Source organism: Terrapene carolina, unplaced genomic scaffold (genome assembly GCF_002925995.2).
Source record: "Terrapene carolina triunguis isolate 2854851 unplaced genomic scaffold, T_m_triunguis-2.0 Scaffold62, whole genome shotgun sequence".
Lineage (NCBI taxonomy): Eukaryota > Metazoa > Chordata > Testudines > Emydidae > Terrapene > Terrapene triunguis.
The window spans coordinates 30,355,969-30,377,495 of NW_020664413.1; the positions used below are offsets into that span (position 1 = coordinate 30,355,969).

The window sequence follows — 21,527 nt, forward strand, 5'->3', positions numbered from 1 at the left end:
AGGAAACTGGGACAAGGAATCCAGAGTGGTAGTGGGGGGCAGTTGAAATCAGATGAGGAGCTGGGGCGGGTTAGACAGCAATAGGATAGACATAGACTGGAGGGGACGGGGAAGAAGGGTCTTTGACTACTAGAGACCACTCCGTTCTCCGAACATTTGATTCGCGGGAAGCAGGGGAGGGGGAAGAGTAGGGGGCGAAGCGTTCAGGGGAAGGGGCGGAGTTGGGGCGGGGACTTTGGGGAAGGGGCGGAGTTGGGGCGGGACCGGGGGCCCTTGGAGTGTCCTCTTTTTCCAGGACTGCAATATGGTAACCCTAGTGTATGCCGACTTGCTGAAATGCTTCAATTATTATTCTCACTTCCTCTCCTCTCCCCTTTTACCAAAGTCAGAGCAGATATGGGAAAAGGACTTTTCCACATTATAAGATCTGATTGTGTTTGAACACAATTCTGAAGAATCACGTTACTGATACAATGCTGGCCAGCATAGAACAAGGCACACTGTGGTGTCTGCTAAAGAAATTAGACCCTGTTGTGACCAGCATGTCGTCATAAGGCCATGTCTACATTTGCGAGATTATAGCCACACTGCTGTACCAATACAGTTGTGCCGCTGTAAGATCGCTCGTGTAGCTGCTCTATGCCAACGGGAGACAGCTCTCCCGTCGACATAATAAAACCACCTCCACAAGCGACAGTAACTAGGTCGGCAGGAGAAACTCTCCCGCTGACACAGTGCTGTCCATACTGGCACTTCTGTCAGTGAAACTCATGTCACTTAGGAGTGTGTTTTTTCACACCCTTGAGTGACATAAATTATACCGACAAAAATGGTAGTATAGACATGGCCATAGTTAGCTTATAAGACACTGAACACAGTTTGCCCTGATTTACACTGACTGCTTAGTTGTGGTCAGCAAACAAGTGCATTTAGAATGGAATCTGTCAGAACACCCTAAAGGAAACTGCTACAACTAAATTCACTATAAATACCTTCCAATGCATACACTGGGTGAGAGCCTTACACCAGCAAAGGGATGAAGCAGTATAACCGGGGCCTAAAAACCTGGTTCTATCCAGGAGAGGGTTCCTCCAGCACAGGTATTGTGGAGACAGGTGCAGCCCAGGATTGGACAGGGTCAAAGATGGCTTAAAGCTATCTTAACACCCTGCCCCCTACCTCCTTGGGCTGCAAGCTCTCTCCTACTCCTCTTAGAAGAAAAAGCACAGCATCTCAACAGTTTCTTTTACTTTTACACAGCCAGGAACAGAACCAGTTCCTGTGCTTTGCTCTGATCAATACACAATATCTCAAAAAGAGGCCTCTGATGAATCACAATATCTCAAAAAGATTCTCAGCTCTGGAGTGAATTCCTCATAGAACTGCCTGTTCTTCTCCTAAACCACAGAAACTCTAGATGGGGAAGTGAGTACGTTTTTCTCTCCAAACTTGCCTTGTGACATTTTGCAAAACTTCCTACTAATACTAAAATCAGTTAAATTTTACTGGTGGTAGCAAAATTGAGAGTCCTAATGTATAGGGGCTGCCAGCTGCCTCCAACATTTTAAGTACTGTGTCAATTAGACCTACAATCATTCTCTAGTGTAGGCCAGGCGTGTTTATATGACAAATCAAAATTACATTTCCAGTTGGGCAAGTCTTCCATAGGCTTGTTAATGGCCAAGAGTTTTAAGGTGCATCTGTTTGCTTTGAAATACATGATCTATGCATATGTGGTATTTATACAGTTAATAATATTAATACAATTTGAATTAATTCTAGTAGGAATTATGTGCATTACAGTAATGCCCAGTGGCCTCAGTCAGGATCAGGGCCACCTAGTGCTAGGACATGTACAAGCACATTAACAATATGCTTTCCATCCCTGATCAGATTAAAAATCTAAGATGACAAGTGACATACAGAAGGAAGAGGAAAATATTGGTTTCTAATATTATAATACACACTTTTCATATACTTTTGTTGAAATAAAAACACCTCATTATACCATCTAGGCCTCACTCTATCCTTTCTTGCAGGCTATGGGGCAGTAATGTATATAACTGAGGTGATATTTACTCACATTTAAAAAAAATAAAAAGTATATGTTAATTATAGATTGTACAGGGAGGACGAATGGTCTGGTGGTTAAAGCATAGGTGTATGGGGATCTGGGTTTTACTCAGTTCTGCCACAGACTTCCTGAGCAATTCCATTTGCACTTGAAAAATTGGCAATTTGTTTTACAGTAACAGCTAGCAATGGGGCTAAGCCACTAGCGTGGATGTGACTCAAGCACACAGGTTTTAATGCACAGTGATAAAAACATCCAAAACCTAGCTAATCTAACAGTTTAACCCAGGTATACCCAGAGTCCGGGGGGGGGGGGGGCGGGGGGAGAGGAAGGAGCTGGGGGCTGGGCCACGACCCACTCCCCTAACCGGCCCTCCATACAATTTATGAAACCTGATGCGGCCCTCAGGTCAAAAAGTTTGCCCGCCCCTGGTTTAGTTAGTAAGAGTTTCACATACTTATTAAGAACAGAATAGACTTTTCTAACCATAAAAATCTGAGAACTTTATATAATACTATTAAAAATAAGACAGCACTGCAGAAATGGCAACAATGCAGCCACTTAAATTCATGTAAATCACAATCCATTTTAAAAATCTCAATACTTGTCTTTTGTGTGTTTACAGCCATAAAGCCATAGAATCACTCACTAGCCATAGAATTTATTTCACCCTTTCAATTTTTTTAAAATGTGTAGCATATGTCCAGGGCAATGAACAGATGGTACATTTGATTAAAAAAGAAAGAAATAGAACCACCACAAACTCTTAAGCCCTATATTTTGCATACACAATTATATGTAGTTATTTTCGACAACAGAAAAGAGAAACTAAAATATTGTCAAGGCAAAAAAAATCAACAAATGAATGACAGTTACGATACAAATTTACTGTAAACTGTGAAATGTACCATACATTCTTCAACACTCAGGCCCTACCTACACTTCAAAAACAACCATTTGTAACATGCTTGTAGTAGGCCAATGGCTCTCAACCTTTCCAGACTACTGTACCCATTTCAGGAGTCTGATTTGTCTTGCCTACCCTCCCAAGTTTCACCTCACTTAAAAACTACTTGCTTACAAAATCAGACATAAAAATACAAAAGTGTCACAGCACACTATTACTGAAAAATTGCTTACTTCCTCATTTTTACTATATAATTATAAAATAAATCTATTGGAATATAAATATTGTACTTACATTTCAGTGTATAGTACGTATATAGAGCAGTATAAACAAGTCATTGTCTGTATGAAATTTTAATTTGTACTGACTTCGCTAGTGCTTTTTATGTAGCCTGTTGTAAAACTAGGCAAACATCTAGATGAGTTGATGTACCCCCAGTAGATCTCGGTGTACCCCCAGATGAGATGAGAACCACTGTTGTAGGCTAATGGTACTATGCTGACTGAGAGGGCATCGATGGGTCTGGAGGGGAGGATGCATGTATCAAAAAGAGCAACTGCAGGCCAGAAAGGAATGGGAAGGCACAGAATCTACATCCAGATGGTCCTGTGCTTCCAGAGACCAAATTCCTTTCCCTTTTGTGGTGGAAGGGTAAAAGAGAGAATTTCCATCCTGCCCCAAAGAACAATATGGGAGAAAAGTCAGCAAGGGGAACTGCATGGAATTATCATCCCTCCACCACTCTCCTCTCATGGGATTTTCTACAGACGGGGACAATCTTTCCCACAGTGAGAAGGCCAGCATACATGGAATGGGGGTACACTTCATGCATCAAGGCAGCACAAAGTAGACAAGTAGCTCCCCAAGAAGCTCTTGCACAGTACAGGCTTGTTTACACAAATGATTAGACTGCAGCAAGCTGGAGTGTGAATCTACCATGCACTAACCTGCCCCGGTCTGTTTGTATGGACCCTGCAGACGCGTGTCAATAGTTAATTAATGAGCTTTGCATATAAGCAGTTAGATCGCCCCACAGGCTAGTGAGGATCAAATTCACACCCGAGCTTGCCGCAATCTAATTGTTTGTGTAGAGCAGGGGTCTCAAACACGCAGCCTGTGGGCCGCATAGGCACTGACTCCGTGGGTGCTCTGGGGCTGGAGCACCCACAGGGAAAAATTAGTGGGTGCTCTCATCCACCAGCAGCCAAACTTCCCTCCCCTTCCCCTCGCCCAGCGCACCGCATCCCCGCTCCTCCGCCTACCTCCCAGCACTTCCCACCGCTAAATAGCTGTTTGGTGGCGCTTAGGACTTTCCAGGAGGGAGGAGTGGGGACGCGGTGTGCTCAGGGGAGGAGGCGGAGAAGAAAAGGGGCTGGGGCCGGGATCTAGGGAAGGGGTGGGAAGAGGCAGGGTGGGGCGGGGCCTCATGGAAGGGGTGGAGTGGGGGTTTTGCAGTCTGTTACCAACCAGTTTCGAAGTTCTCAGCTATTTTGACTTGACAATTGGTGTACAACTACAGAAAGGTGTGTATCTGTGTTGTGTCAAGAGTACTAGACCATCGTGATATCAGAGATAACTCAACCAATCACCACCCTTATTCAATAGCTAATTTGCATGCTACAGTTTCATTGGTTGTATGAGGGAGACTTCACAGATGGTGGATTACTTGGCCCGACTGCCACACCCTTGTGCCTAGCTGCCACCTCACATATCAGCACAACCACCTACACAACAACACAACCAGCAAGTCCAAATACAGATAGCCCCTCACCTCAGCACACACCCCTGATTTGTCACCAACACAAATCAATCAAAATCTCCCAGCACAACACAACCCAGGCACAAATCAACACAGCTTCCCATCACAACACACATTTGCCCACCCTCACTCATACTTACCATAAACTTGAGTGGCTAAGTGGCAAGTCTTTTGCTAGTAAGCATATATTGGGCTACTGTGACAATGCAATAAAAGTCAGTAGAAAAATCACTGTAAGATGCTATACAATTTAAGGGCGTAGAAAAAAGGTATATATTATCTGAGAAACAGTACGTGACCCTGTAATTAAAAGATTACATGATAACAGTCTCAAAGGGGCAGAGAAAAAGTTGTGTGTGCAACCCTAATTTTGGCACAAGTGCTTAACTGTGCAGTCTTAACATTCTCTTCGTGTATTTTTTGTATGGAATGTGGTACAATTTGCAAGCAACACCAAGATTGGTTTAGTCTGAGGATATCAAACCTAATATTGATGCTCTGATTGATGCAAAACGCTGCCAGCTAAGTGGCCAAAAAATGAAATGACTGTCAAAATTAGCACTGACTTTTCGCATTACAGTTTTTAAAAAGTTAATTCATTGACTTTTAATAGCATACTATATTATTCTTCATTTTTTTCATTTTTGACTATACTTTTGTATTGTTGTATGAAAAGGTGTCAGTGATGCAGCCCTCGGGCCAATGTACTAGTCCTCATGTGGCCCTCGTGGTGATTTGAGTTTGAGATCCCTGGTGTAGAGTCTGTAGACAAATCTATATTGCTACTTGGATCCTGGCCCAAACTCTAGGGTTTTGTCCAAGAGCCAGAGTGGGCTAGTGGATAAGGCAGTGGGCTGGGACTCAGGAAGCTTGTGTTATCTTCCTAATCCTGCTATTGATCTGCTTTGTGACTTTGGACAAGTCACTTCACCTCTCCATGCTTTGATTCTCTCCCCGCCCCCTTTAATTATTTTGTCTATTTAGATTGCAAGCTCTTCAGGGCAGACTCTCTCTTACGATGGGCTTGTACACACTACCACTTATGTCACTCGGGGGTGTGAATAAGCCACTCTCCTGAGTGATGACATAAGTTACACCAACCTAAGGCTAGTGTGGACCGCACTATGTCAGTGGGAGAGATTCTCCTGACATCATAGCTACTGCCTCTCGTGGAGGTGGTTTTATTATGCTCTCTCTTGTCGACACAGAGTGTCTTAACCAGGCGCACTACAGCAGCGCAGCTGTAACACTTCTAGTGAAGACTAGCCCTATCTGTTTGAGCAGTGGGGTCCTGATCTCACTTCGGCTATGTCTACACTACAGACCATAGAGTGGCTCAGATGTACTGCTGCAGATGCATCGCTGTAAGGTCTCCAGGGTAGCCTAGCCGCTCTATGCCGATGGAGAGAGCTTTCCCACCCACATAATTAAACCACTCCCAACAAGCGGCGGTAGCTATGTCAGCAGGAAAGCATCTCCCGCCGACAGTGCTGTCCACACCAGTGCTTCTGTCAGTGAAACTTACGTTGGTCAGAGGTATGTTTTTTTCATACCCCTGACTGAGAAAAGTTTTACCAACTAAAGTGCTAGCGTAGACATAGCCTAAGAGCCTCTAGGCATTACTGTAAATACAAATAAATAATGTTGCTCCTTTGGCAAGGGTAGCAGATTTTTGAGGCCTTGCAGCTCGGTTTCCCATCTGAAGCAGAAATCAGTTAAGCAGTCAGGTATTTTCTTACTGTAATTTATTTATTTACCAAATGTACACAAGTCTTGATTTCACAAACAGGGGTTGTAAGAAACTGCACAGAGGCAACTCCCCTTACCCAGGCCCCAAGTAAGTCTACCCTGTTCCCAGAAGCAGCTCTTCTGCCTGTCTCTTTCCTTAACAAGCAGGGTATGTCTACAACGCACAGTTTAGGCTAAAAACCAGGTAAGGGCCCCGGTTAACGTGCCTATCATCCACCAAAAAAAAAAAAAAAGCCACTGATCTGGGTTTGGAGGTGCTTTAAACCCAGGCTAACTTACCAGGCTGGGAGTATGAGTTAGAATCTCGGCTCTGCTTTAACTCAGGCTGGAATCCACCTTGCAATGAGGCTCCGGGGAAAAAAATCTTTCAAATGCTGATAGCCCTCCAATGCCCTGCCACAATTACCCTTGAAGGACAGACAAATTCTTCCCCAACTGACTGGAAACGAATCCTAGAGCATTTCAACACAAAGAACCATGCCCCCAGACACACACATGGGTGAGCGCAGAAACAGTGAAGACACAGTAACTAGGGTAGGGCTTTGCAGCAGGGAGGCTGATACCCAAGACTAGGCTAACCTGAGAGCTCTGACCCAGGTGGTCAGTCACCCAGGTTAACTATGCAGTGAAGAAATAGCCACTGTCACCTGAGTTTTACATCTGGGAAAACCCTAGGCTAAGGCTGTTGTGAGCTTGTGCAACAATCTTCCTACTATGTGTAGCTACTCTGAGACACACAGAAATTTCAGTACCTCAACTGACAGACAAAGGAGAGCTAGTCTCTGGATTCAATTTTTACTGCACAGTATCTTTTGCTCTTTCTGTGGAGAGTTTCATCCTGAATGGGGTCACGATGTATAAGCAAGCATGCAAGTCATTAGAAACTTTTACCATAACAATTAAAACTTTTTTTTAAATTAAATGAAAACTTTTGTTGTTGTTTAAATTTAAACATTTCCCTATACAATTTGTAACCTAAACACAGCAGTATTGTGCTGGTGCATTAATGAATAACACTGATCAGTTTATTAGTCATGTGAAGTGGAAAAGTAAGTAAATAGCATTATCTAGGAAAAGTGCAGAAATGCTGAAAAATTCAAAAGGAGAAAACCCTCTTCATTTCTTTTAAAGTGCTTTGAAAAATCAAAACCACTTAATCATACAACTTATGACTGTGCAGCAATGCAATTCTTTCATAAATTGCAAGACTAACATGATTTTTTTCTATGCCATAATGCTGAAATACATGTTGATAATGTGCACACACTTTCTTTACCAGAATTATGTAGGATCATAGTCCTACTATATAACTAGAAATAGAAAAGCTCTATTTAAAGCCTACCCTGGGTAAGGGAAAAATATAGTTCCCATGTATTAGGCATTTAACTGACAGGAGCACATCACATGTGTCATTTCCCCTAGTTTAACTGGTTCTTTCCTTTGTTACTATTCATTTCACAATTAGGTTCCAAGCCTTCAAATATTATGCACATGCTTAACTTTACTCACTCAAACTGTCCAGCTGAAATAAAATTAATGGTACTATTCACATGCTTAGAGTTGAACATATGTGTACATTTTTGCAGGACTGGGTCGTTAGTTTTGATAAGAAAGCATGAGAAGGCACTCGCTCCAGACTATATTATGTTTTTTAATGCTCCATGTTTGAAGGGGTGTTTGCTTTGCATTGTTTCTCAATAGCTGTACATTAGCCAAATGGACTTTCCAGAAAATGAAACTTCTCAGCACACAACACAAAGCCTTCTCTCCCCTCATGAGGAACAGGAAATGAATTTGCCTCTCATCTGATTTTATAGGAGGAGGAGCAAGACTAAAAACATAACGGGACTGTGGCCCTGTCTAGATTTGGAAATAGGTTGTGTCTCAAAATGTTTGCTGGTTGTGGCTAACACTAGACTCCCTTAAAGGCTGACCACGGCTGGGTAACAGGTTTTTAACAACGACTGACCATATCTGCGGCAATGGGTGCAAAGTCCTGTTTGAGGTTGGGCTAGCTAACATGTTTTCGCTCACACGTTTAAAAACATGGCCTACTTTTCTAGCCCAGACAATATCTATTTTCATGGCAGGCCAAGAGTGTCAGACAGCAGCAACCCCCAGGGGCCTGCAATGCCCAACGCAGCAGCACCCCCCACTCCCTCAATGGGAAACATGCAACCGGCAGGGTGAACTCCTCCCCTCTGCAGACTTACAATGCACCAGGGTGGGGGACCGTCCCTCGAGCTCGGGGCCGCATCTACTCCGCAAACCCAGCAGCGTAGGCTGCGCTTCCTTCCGCAGGGGGTGTCACACCCCGCCCGCCCTGAGAGGGACAATGGCCGGGCTCGGAGCCCGCAGGTGGGCCGGAGCCCGAGGCCCCGCAGCCTGAGCGGAGGCTGGGGGCTGACAGGCGCGGGAGGGGAGCACCTTACCGGCTGCTCCGGAGGCGGTGGCGAGGAGGCCGAGCAGGCAGAGCAGCGCGGGGAAAGGGGGCTCCATAGCCCCAGCTCACTCCAGTTCGCGCCGGCTCTCGGAAGGCTGCGCCTGCAGGGGGGAGCAGCGCGCCCGCCGGCCGGCCAGACACCACCCACTGCGGGGGCAGCCCAGGGCAGGGGCCGGGAGCGCGGCCCCCGAAAGCTGCCAGCCCCTGCAGGCTGGGCTGCGCTAACGCGCCGCTCCCAACAGGGCTGGCTCCGGCGCGGGGCCCATGCGGCATCTGCTGGGCATGACCGGGGCTAGCCGTCTGGGCGTGCAGGCGAGTCAGGCCGTGCAAACACGCCCAGCCCCAGGTGACTGGGCTGTCCAGGGCCAGCTCTGCCTTCAGCAGCGGGGGAGCGAGCGTGCCCTGCCTTCCGAACGGTTCTATTAGCCACCAGAGACAGTGCAGCGCACGTTGCAAATATACTAACAGAAGGAGAAATCTCCCCTCATCCCACTAGTGTAAGACGTGCTCTGTCCTCCACCTTCCCCCCTCGCTTTTGGATGGCTCCTCTAAACTCCTGGCCTTGGCACTTCTGTCAGCTCCTCTCCACGTGGAAACTAGCTTGGAATAGGCTCCGAGTACAAAAGTTTGAAAACTGAATTGAAATAAGGTTGAAATCTCAACAGTATTCGATTGTGCTGGTAACATGCCTGTGAACTGCAATGGAAAAGCCTGGCCTAGCTGTGTGTGTTTATCAATTGGCTCTATTCAGTGGTGGTGGTTACTTTTGGGTTATAGTGTTTGCATTTTATTTCCAAAACGAGAAAAACGGGCAAGGCAGGTGTGGGGAGAGAAGCAATAACAGTAGCCACTGAAGTCAGTAGGCTACTGACTTCTGCCAGGTGACAGACACAGATCTAGAAACTTTGGTAGCCTTGACCCATGTCATGTGACTGAAGCTGGGTAAAAAAGATCAATCTTTTACACACACTCCTGTCTCACCTTTTATTACACGATACTGTGCAAATACAGAAGATGTGGCCCCGCCCCAAGGAATTTAAACTATACTTGACACTAATAATATAGATGCATATAATATGTTGAGGTCCATGACTGAGCTCCCAGTGTGAGGTGAAGTAGATGGGCTTTTTAAAAAGCCCATTTTCTCATGCTTGTTCTTGTCCTTTAGCATAAGTTAACATTTATAATATACCCAGTGAACTTCACCCACAAATACTATTACATTGAGATAAAATAACCCCGATCTCAATTCTTGAGCACTAGTGAAGAAGATCTACCCTGCATATAATCAGGCTCCACCATTATAGGACCTTTTGTTTCCTTTGCTAACAAAACAAACAAACACAAATTCTGCAGTCCTTAGGTAAAAGCTCCTACTAGAGTCAATGGGAGATTTATATCAGTATGAACCGCAGAATTTGGCCCAGAAAGATTTAAGAGGTCCTTTTAGGCAGGAGAGAATTCATAGTAAATCTTAAAAAGGCAAGCTGGTATGTAAATTTTATAACTGATGTGTCTCATTATAATCAGACCAAAAGTATCTTGAGGCCGGAAGATAGATGACTACACCTGATGGGTACTTCCCCTATTTTCAGGGGAATTCCCTTGGGGGCTGTTACCGCAACTTTAGAAGTTCGTTACATGGGCAGAAAGGAGCCTTGGGACACTAGTGAATCAGACCTTAGCATGTATTAAATGCTTAAATTGGCCACATTTCTCTTTAATTATTGCCAGCTCCGAGCAGCAGAAGCCTGATAGTCATTAGGAGTCTTCTTGTATTCCACAGCAACATGTTTTCCTCCATTATAAAAGAATTCAATGCCACCAGTTTATCAAAGTTTCTACTAAACCCCCTTAACATTAGTTATTACTTAATTGTAGAAACACTATTGTGCTAGGTGCTGTATAGACATTCAGCTCTGTTAATTTTTCCCCACAGAAACAAACAAAAAAATTAGGCTGACTTTTTATAAATTTTATTCTTTCAAGATTTAAGAGCATGTTTGTATATTATCCTCATTGTACACTTCAATCCAGGAAGTGGGCTGTTCATTTATGCTAAGACAGTTGTGCTCACTGAAATAAACGCTACCCAAGATTCCATTTACTAGTATATTGTAAAAAACATTGGAAGTGTGCCTTACAAAATTATTTACATAATTCACAACAATACACAAACACTTTATAAAAACACTATCCTTTTATTGTATATTCATGTGTTTTGAAATCATAATTTAGTTATCTTGGTAATAACATTAAAAATAAACTTTCTATCTGTAAATTCACATCCAGGCAAGCCCATAAGTGCAAACAGTCATAAAACTAGCAAGGCTGAACACACATGTATCTAATTTATATTTGTACAAAAATACCTGACCTGTACTTTTGTTAGAAAAGGACAACCATATACAACTTTATTTAATACAGTACAAAACTTCTCTAAATCCATTAATTTAGACCCCATCCAGCAAAACATTTAAGCATTTATGTTAACGTAAAATTATGCACGTTAAAGTGCTTTGCTGGATCATGGCCATGCTGCCTATTGCTTTATTGATAATATTTTTATCACATTAGTTGGAAATTTTTGTCATTAAATACACAGTAGAGGCAAGAACTGTGTTCTCAGGTGTTTGTACAACACTTACCATAGTAAGACCCCACTCTGCTTCGTGCTACTGTAATATAAATGTTTCATAATTATAATAAAATAGAGGATCACAAGAACCAGACTGTTGTAAAAGCAATATGTGAAGCACAGCAACAAGGTTAAATAGTCTCATATTTTACCTAAACTTTACTCCAAGGTATTGCAGCCAATTTCAATAGTTTTTTGCATAAATTGCTACAAGGCCAATTTCTTTCTTACTCTCTTTTCTTAGTTATGGCCAGGTATCAAAAGGACAACGTGCTTAACTTTTTCTCCAATCAGAGAACGAATACAGAACTATTTACTTTAGCGTGCCTGTCTGGTACCTATTCTTGTATATGGGTACTAAAACCATCTACAAAAATCTTGCTAGAAAGATACTGTACTTCCAAGTATCATTTTAAAAGACTGCATACCAGAATAGTGCAAACAAGCACAAAGGGGAGTGTTGCATCAGAACAAAAAGAGAGGCTCACAGGTCTGGCCTGTCACCCTTAAAAGTATCTCTACTATTATTTATTTATTTTATTCTCAGCATATTTGGCCAAATATACTCCTGATGTAATACCACTGATGTCAATGGAATTACACCAGGAATTAATTTGGTCTTTTGTGTACAGTATGTTTTTTTACTTAAATAGCATATATTCCTTCAAAACAGTAAACAGGTCTGATCTGAAAAAGGACAATGTGCATTAAGAAACATTTTTCTTACAATTATTATTCCACTTTCACACAGTGACTTACTATAATGGTTTAATCAAGTAATATATATTTAAAAAAACCCTTGACTCTAGTAGCCTTTTTGGAGTACATACGAAAGGCAACTGACACAGCACGTAAAAAAACAACTTTAACTTGCATGTAAATAGATCAAGAATTTGTAGCATGTATGCACACAATTTGAGTTGCGAAACATTCCCTCCCACTCACTACCTGGGACATATTTTCATCTCATTTCTGAAACTGATTATAGAGGAAATACCTTATTTGTTATCAAGTTGTAAGTTGTATGTTTAATCATAGCATAGGTGAGTTAGGATACTATTCAGACCTAATACAGTGTTTATCCTTTTGTATTATGTGATCAGAACAGCTGTGCTAGATCATTACCTTGTATTTTAAGTCTAAAACTTTCCCCCATTACTCCAGAGTCCCTGTCACAGCACTCTCTGCTACCCTGACTTTTCTCCCACTTTACACACCACCCACTCCAAATAATATATCATTCCAACTATCCTTGAACAACAAGCATTTGCTTAGGAAGTAGTCAATGAGTAAGTAGTAAATTGGCTGGCAGGACTGTGGTTCATCAACCTTATGGATTTCCTCATTACAGAACCAGGAATACTGGCTCTGAAACACTCCTGTAGCCCTGCAAGGGAGTGCAATAGACTAGGAAATGAACTGTGAGTCTTTCCATGTGTTAGTGCAGGACATCGTCATTCAGATCTAATTCTATACCAACTTTAAAAACATAGGATAGATTTTGGCAGATTTAAAGGTTATTCTCTAAATACTAGTTTAAAGACTAGTCTTCCTTTTCTACTCCCTCCTCATTCCCAGAAATTGATTTTCAACATGCCTGCTATGGGGTACTTGCATCACCACATAGAGCCTATGAAAAGACGCCTGAAAATTCTTGCTTAAAAGGGACAGTCTCCTTACAGTGAAAAATACACCATTCATTGAACTGCTTTTAGAAGGTCACAGAGTGTTTACATAAGGTTTGAATTTTGCTCATGTTTGTATTTAGCCCTTAATCCCAGTTGTGCTGACACCAGTAGCATCTTCGGAGGTCATGGCTATACATGTATGAGCCTGCAATTGGCTCAGACTTAAATGTTACCTGGTTTTTTAATAGGAATATTTCCTTATTGATAGAATTCCACACTGAAAGAGCATACTCTATGTCATGATTCTAGCTCTGAAGGGCACCTGAACAATAATTCATATGATAGGAAAGAGTGATGATGGCTTTTTGGTGACCTCTGAGAAAAAAAAAATCAATGTTCAGATATAATTTCTCTCTCTCTTGCACTCAATGGACCATAATGAGCATACCAAATGTTAAGATTCTACCTCAGTGAGAACAGAAATTGTCAGTGGTTACAAGCCCCTCTGTATTATATCACAGTCGATAATTAATGAGTTATTACAAAAGTGGTTATTCCAAATATCATTTATCTGGTATTTATCATCATAATTTGTGCTAGTTGTTGCAGGATGACCCAATGCTAGAAACAGGGCATGTACTGTATCTCAAAATGTATGTCTTTTGACACCAACGGTTTAATCAATAGTTGCCTGTAAAAAGCTAGATATTTAATTTAAAGTTTGTTTGGTTTGCGGTTTAAATGTCTATTCCTCATCCGCAACCCCCCAAAAAGCTTTAACAAAAAAAGAAAAGGAGGGAAAAAAAAGATAATGTAGGTAAAGATTTTAGAGGCAATACCCAGATTTAATATGGAATCACAGAGCTATAGAGGCTCAGGGAACTTCTACCTTGTGCAAGATTTACAGCTAAAGCCAAATTCAGTTAACTCCCACTGACTTAAAATTGCACACATGTATTAGAGGGCAGAATTTAGCCACTGGTTAATAATCTTCTTACTCGTTTTTCAGAAGGAACTAATAAAGTGTCAAGTAGCCCATTCCCCATAGTTTCACACAGTAGAATTTGTAATAAAACAATTAGCAAGAACAGTTTCTCAGTAACCATCTTTGGTAAACATGCTATCAGTCTCATCTTCATTCATCCCTCGTTCATAGCGTACTGCAAAGAAGCCACCCCACTGAAGCCGTTTCTTTTTGTAGAGATACCAAATTAATCCAGCAACCAAGACTAGGATAATTAACAGAGCAAATGCTATAGCCACTCCAGTATGATTAGTGCCTGTAAAAGAGAAATGAAAATAGTTAATCAGTGTTTTTGACTGAAAAATATTTGTTATACAGCAAAGTTTTATACTAATATGTATAAATTTACTATAAAGTCATTTTATTGAAGTTCAGGAACTCTATTTTAAGTCTTACGGACACACACAGAAATATTTTCCACACCATCAATTCAAAAGCTAGTTTCCTATAAGTGCCAAATATTGTAGCTGAGCACAAGCTCCACTATGATTAAGGTTAAGAAGTCCTTTCTGTTTAAAGCTGGACTGTTCTAATTGTGCTACAATCCGTCTGGTTACTTGGATTGCCTTGAAATTTGGTTTGCCTCCTGGAGATTCAGAATAGGGTCGGTGATCTAAATTTGGGGCCATTTGCCACAGTGTCCTGGGATACAACTCCACAGAAAAACAAAAACAAAAACAAAAAAACCCACCCCGAACAGCTTTTCTTAAATTAAAGGTGACCTATTCTGGCAATACTTTTTTGCATATACGTGGGAAGTGATTGTTGAATTTCACAAGTGTGGTAGTCTATCAGGAGAGTATGTTAAGTGTTTGAGTGCAGGGCAGGTGCATATAGCTCCTTTCCTTTACAGTGAAAAGACAGAGTGAGTATGTGTAGTATGGGTGTTTTGGGGGCACTGCTCAAAGAGGCCAGAGTTAAGGTTACATGTGGGTGTACCTTAACTCTGTATTTCCTGGTTTTCTGAAGTCTGAACTTGACATTCTGGAAGGGCGCAAGCTATTGCTGGACAATATTAACTCTGTATTAACAAAGTTTTCTGCCATTTAATCAAGTAGCTAATTTTGAATCACTTTGCTGATATTTCTTAATCTATTAAGAAATTATTTACATTTAAATCAATATGGAATTGCACTCAATATAACTGAGGGTACTTTGGGTCCTCTGACATGAACATTTTTTGAAAAATAGAAGTAGCAAATTTTGAAGTGGAGACACACTTTAAAGGTCTACACTGAAGCATAAAAACAGTGACAAAGTTCCGAGCCTGTAGTGGTGGGTCCCGTGCTTCCGGGCGGATTTAGTGGCCTCAGAAGCTCGCTAAGGCCCTCAATGTGACCTCCCTTTCTTTGTGTAATGGCAAAGGTCACAGTTTTATTGAGCTACTTTCATCACAGGCCAGTATGGAAGGTGGGAATGGGGAATACCCCACAGTCTTTGTTGCTCCTCAGAGCTCAGTAGGTGCAATCCTGCCTCCTGTCTAGCTCTAGGCCTGCTTCCCCCTCAGGGGGTGCTGTAGAGCAAGGGGGTGGGAGGGAACCCAGGCCTACCCTCTACTCTGGGTTCCAGCCCAGGGACCCTAATAGCAGCAGCTGTTGGCAGCTTCCCCTTCACCACTGGTGCTGTTTTGATTCCCGGGGCCACTTCCCCATGGTCTCCTTTTCCTAGTTGCACCCTTACCTTAGATTCAGCAACGCTTCCTCTCCTCCAGCTCCTTCCACCTGGGCTCTCTTGAGAGAACTGGAAGGAGAGCTTTTAAGCACTATGAGTGGGACCTTGATTAGTTCCAGCTGTCTCCATTAGCCTAACGGCTTTAACTGACCCTTTGCCAGTTAATTGGAGTCAGGTGCCTGTATTAGCCTAACCATAGACGCCGACTCTGTGGGTGCTCCGGGGCTGGAGCACCCACAGGGAAAAATTGGTGGGTGCTCAGCACCCACCGGCAGCTCCCCACCCCGCCCCGCCCTCCCACCCCAGCTCACCTCTGCCTCCGCTCCACCTCCTCCCCTGAGCGCACTGCGTGCCCGCTTTTTCCCCCTAGCTCCCAGCGCTTGCGCCGTGAAAGAGCTGTTTCACGCGGCTGGGAGGGAGGAGGGAGAACGCGGCACACTCGGGGAAGAGGTGGGGCTGGGGCGGGGATTTGGAGAAGGGGTCCAATAGGGGCAGGGAGGGGGCGAAGTTGGGGTGGGGACTTTGGGGAAGGGGTTGGAATGGGGGCGGGGAAGGGGTGGAGTCGGGGCGGGGGGGGGCACGAGCACCCACCGGCGCTGGGGAAAGTTGGCGCCTATGAGCCTAACTACCTTAATTGGTTAATTGGCATCAGGTGTCTTGATTGTCCCGGAGTAGCATTTATTTGGCTACCCAGGGAACAGGGACCTGCTCATCCTGAGGCTGATATATTTGCCTTCCACTACTCTTTTATAGCCTTCTGGTCTGAATCTGTCACAAAACCTATTGTCTTTAATGTTGGTTTTCCTCACTGTTTAAATGTCCTTTAGTGCATACTTAAATGCCTCAGTGCATACTTAATTCTGTCCCTGAGCTTCCTAGAAGCAGGAGGAAACCCATTTCTGAGGCAGGGTCAGAGAAGATCTTGTAGCTCTCTTCCTTAACAACATGAACAGGAACATTAGCTTCCCATTGTTCCTCCCTCTCAACTTCCATGGAGGTGTAGGCAAAATCTGAAAGATCCCACTGCTTCCAAGGACCCTTTCTGACCCAAGTAACTGATTTCTATCCTGGAAGGAGTGAAATGTGAAGTAGCAGTATGGGAACTGGATCCTTTCCCCAGCCATCAGACAGGTAAAGTTATACCAGCAAACCTTTAAGAGTAAACAAGACCTTAATCTAGTGTAGTTTGTCTGCTTGCAAGAATGGATAAACTTGCACATGGGACTTCTTACTCATAGCAAGAATTACTTTAGCTCCTCAATGGAAAGAGCGTAGTGCCACATCCTATACAGAAATAGCTAGCAAAGACGGGTATTTTAGTAAGGGGGAAACTTGCTGCTATGAAGGAAACTTACAGAGATTATTCTATGACATGGACATGCATTGCAGATTTTGCTGAAATCTACGCAGCTGTCATGGTAACACTGCATACACAGATGAAGCCACTAAGATGCTAGTGCTCCAAACTGATCTCTCAGTGACCAGGTAGTGGCACCCTCAACTTTTCCCTGGCATGCCACATACATGCACCTGCTGCCCATAGGACCAGCCCCAGTACTAAAACCATGAATTCCTGCCTCTCCATGTGAGGTCCACTGGTGGGGCAGGAAAGAAGGCAAACACTTGTATACTGTAGCCCCCATATTTATTTCTGTTGAAGCTGTTAATAAACTTTGGAAAACACACTTCTGTCCTACAGCAGATTGGATATTAGGGAATGTAGACTGATGGTATACACTTGGTACATGCCAGCAGAAGAATTCTGGAACTAGCAAATTTTGGAATTTTGCAACTAGGAAAAGACTCAAAAACTAACAGCAATTTTTTTAAAAATACATCAGAAGCAGGAAGCTTGCCAAGCAATCAGTGGGGCCATTGGACGATGGAGGTTCAAAGGAACATTCAAGGAAGATAAGGTCATTGTGAAGAAGCTAAATGAATTCTTTGCATCGTTCCTCACTGCAGAGGATGTGAGGGAGATTCCCACATCTGAGCCATTCTTTTTGGTGACAAATCTGAGGAACTGTCCCAGACTGAGGTGTCAATAGAGGAGATTTTAGAACTGATTGGTAAATTAAACAGTAATAAGTCACCAGGACCAGATGGTATTCCCCCAAGAGTTCTGAAGGAACTCAAATATGAAATTGCAGAACTATTAAGTGTGGTATGTAACCTATCACTTAACTCAGCTTCTGTACCAGATGACTGGAGGATAGTTAATGTGACACCAATTTTTAAAAAAGGCTCCAGAGGCGATCCTGGCAATTACAGGTCAGTAAACCTAACTTCAGTACCAGAAAAACCGGTTAAAACTATAGTAAATAACAGAATTATCAGACACATAGATGAACTCGATTTTCTGTGGAGGAATCAGCATGGCTTTTTTAAAGGGAAATCATGTCTCACCAATCTATTAGAATTCTCTGAGGTGGTCAACAAACATGTGGACAAGTGTGATCCAGAGGATATAGTCTACTTGGACTTTTAGAAAGCCTTTGACAAGGTCCCTCACCAAAGGGTCTAAAGCAAAGTAAGCAGTCATGGGATAAGAGAGAAGGTCCTTTCATGAATCAGTAGCTGGTTAAAAGACAGAAAACAAAGGATAGGAATAAGTGTTCAATTTTCAGAATAGAGAGAGGTAAATAGCGGGATCCCCAAGGGATCTGGACTGGGACCAGTGCTGTTCAACATATTCATAAATGATCTGGAAAAAGGGGTAAATAGTGAGGAGGCAAAATTTGCAGATGATACAAAGTTACTCAGGATAGTTAAGGCCAAAGAAGAGTGCAAGGAGTTACAAAAGAATCTCACAAAGCTGGGTGACTGGGCAACAAAATGGCAGACGAAATGTTGATAAATGCAAAGTAATGCACAATGGAAAACATATTCCCCATTATACATACAAAATGATGGGATCTAAATTGATTGTTATTATTCAAGAAAGAGAATTTGGAGTCATTGTGGATAGTGCAGCAGCAGTCAAAAAAGCTAACAAAATGTTAGGAACGGGATAGATAATAAAACAGTGAATATCATAATGCCACTATATAAATCCATGGTATGCCCACATCTTGAATACTGTGTGTAGTTCTGGTCGCTCCATCTCAAAAAAGATATATTAGAATTGGAAAAGATACAGAGAAGGGCAACAAAAATAATTAAGGGTGTGGAACAGCTTCCATATGAGGAGAGATTAAAAAGACTGGGATTGTTCAGCTTGGAGAATGGATGATGAAGGGGTGATATGACAGAGGTCTATAAAATCATGAATGGTGTGTAGAAAGTGAATAAGGAAGTATTATTCCTTCAAATAACAGAAGAACCAGGGGTCACCCAATGAAATTAATAGGCAGCAGGTTTAAAACAAACAAAAGGAAGTACTTCTTCACATAACGCACAGTCAACCTGTGGAACTCGTTGTCAGGGGGATGTTGTGAAGGCCAAGACTATAACTGGGTTCAAAAAAGAATTAGATAATTTCATGGAGGATAGGTCCATCATTGGCTATTAGTCAAGATGGTCAGGGATGCAGCCCCATGCTCTGGCTGTCCCTAGTCTCTGACTGCCAGAATAGATCATAGGATGGATCACTGGACAGTTGCCCTGTTCTGTTCATTCCCTTTGAAAGCATTTGGCAGTGGCGACTGTCGGAAGACGAGATACTGGGCTAGATGAACCATTGGTCTGACTCAGTATGGCCATTATTATGATGAAGGTCTCTAACTATTTATTGAAAGTTACAGAGAGTCCTGTGGCACCTTACAGACTAACAGACGTATTGGAGCATAAGCTTTCGTGGGTGAATACTCACTTTGTCAGATGCAGTATTCACCCACGAAAGCTTATGCTCCAATACAGCTGTTAGTCTATAAGGTGCCACAGGACTCTTTGTCGCTTTTTACGGATCCAGACTAACACGGCTACCCCTCTGATACTTAACTATTTATTTATATCTATCTATGCATTTCTAGTGTGCCCATCAACACGACATTGAACCATGCATAGAAATGCGACAACCAGGTATTGAACATATAAAGATTAAAGCAGAAATTAGCTGCTTTACAAAAACAAAAGCAGCCTAAAAATAAACAGGATAAATGAACCTTGCACCACAGACTGGTCTTACAAAAAAATAACCCCCACCTGACTTAAAGCCAACATTGAAATGTAAATTAGTCCAGATTCTTCACAACTATAAAAGAAAAGATAGTATCAGCTCTGTAACTCTTTTACAACTATACTGGACACATTATCCTAGGCAGAGAGCACACTGAAGGCCCATGCACCATTTAAGTCCCACTTAAGCCACAGGTCTTCTGGAGTGAATTTCATCTGAGTGATCTGTACACAGACCTTGCCTGACATAAAAATCCTTTAGTGCAACAATTATAAAAAAGTAAATTGTATATTAAACACAAGAAAGACATACCTAGAGGAGCTTTACAAACAACTCTGCCTTTACTATGACTGCAGTCAACTTCAGACCATGTTCCATTTGTGGACAGGATAACACTGCATTTACCACTGACTTTTGAAGTTCCGTTTGCCCAATTGGCATATTTAACTGCTGAACCATCAAGCCAGTTCAAGGACTTAGCTGTAGGGAGAGATCACAAATACTGCTTTGATAAATCACCATAAAAATTTGCAATATTGCAACATAACCTGAAAATCGCAATTTATTTATTTCATCTCATTTCTAAAAATCAACTGTAGGTACCCATCCAGTGAGCTGGGTGCCTATTACATAAATAACAAACGACAACATAAACTGCCCATAAATATATCCACCTCAGTGTACCCTTCCTGAGAGAGATAGGCTTTGCAGCATGCCCAGGTTAACAAATCTGGGATCTGGCAGACCAAGAGTTGGGAGCGAAGTAAGTTCAATTACTGAGCAACCTGCATGGAAAATGCCCTGTCAGCACCTCAGTCTCATTTATATTGAAGGAGTTCCAGCTCAAGTGCCTTTGCTCATCCTAAATGTGGCACAGGGAGAGGTGATACCTCAGGTAACCAGGTCTCAAATCATTTAGGGCTTAAAGTCCACCTAGAAACTTATTGGAAGCCAGTGTACATCATGGTGTACTGGTCTAATGTGCTCCCACTGTGCGACTCCACTTAAAAAGAGCACTGCAGCATTCCAGCAGTAGATTCAGCTTCTAAATAGTCCCCACGTGGGGCGCACTACAGTAATCTAGTCTTGAGGTGATAAAAGCATGGATAATTCTGACAAGGTTCACATTGGAGAGAAAGGTTTATATTTGTCTTGCCAGCCGCAGATGGAAAATACTCTGTCGCAGCTGCTACCTGGTCATCTAGGACTGGCCCAGAATCTAATACCATCTCCAATTTTCACACTGTTTTACAAATGGTAGTTGCATGCCCATATAAATTCCACTTACTCTTCTGCCTGCTTCCACCAACCCATTATCTCAGTCTTGCCTGGATTAAATCACAGCCAACTAGTTCTCATCAAAATCCCAAGCTCTTGTACAATGTCCCTTTGTTGATTATCTAATTTTCATTCCAAAGCCACAAAAATAAAAGTGATTCTGTGAAACTCGTAAAATAAATATTTTAGAATAATTTTAAAAAGCCAACAAAAAACACCTCTCCGCATATACCTTTTTT

The 21,527-nt window shown here is 42.4% G+C and overlaps 2 protein-coding genes across 3 annotated transcripts in view; both read right to left on the bottom strand.

Annotated features, from left to right (window-relative positions):
- The window catches only part of CD302 (CD302 molecule), a 35,101-nt gene extending 25,847 nt beyond the window's left edge, over window positions 1-9,254 (bottom strand). Inside the window, exon 1 of the mRNA XM_024219362.2 lies at window positions 8,922-9,254. Within this exon, the coding sequence (XP_024075130.1) occupies window positions 8,922-8,988 (67 nt within the window). The 5' untranslated portion in view covers window positions 8,989-9,254. The remainder of the gene's footprint in view (window positions 1-8,921) is intronic.
- Window positions 9,255-12,873: 3,619 nt separating this feature from the next.
- The window catches only part of LY75 (lymphocyte antigen 75), a 93,466-nt gene continuing 84,812 nt past the window's right edge, over window positions 12,874-21,527 (bottom strand). For both annotated transcript variants that reach the window (XM_026647493.2, XM_024219336.2), the window contains 2 exons: window positions 20,323-20,490; window positions 12,874-14,478 (listed from right to left, as the gene is read on the bottom strand). In XM_026647493.2, the coding sequence (XP_026503278.1) occupies window positions 14,294-14,478; window positions 20,323-20,490 (353 nt within the window). In that variant the 3' untranslated portion in view covers window positions 12,874-14,293. The remainder of the gene's footprint in view (window positions 14,479-20,322; window positions 20,491-21,527) is intronic.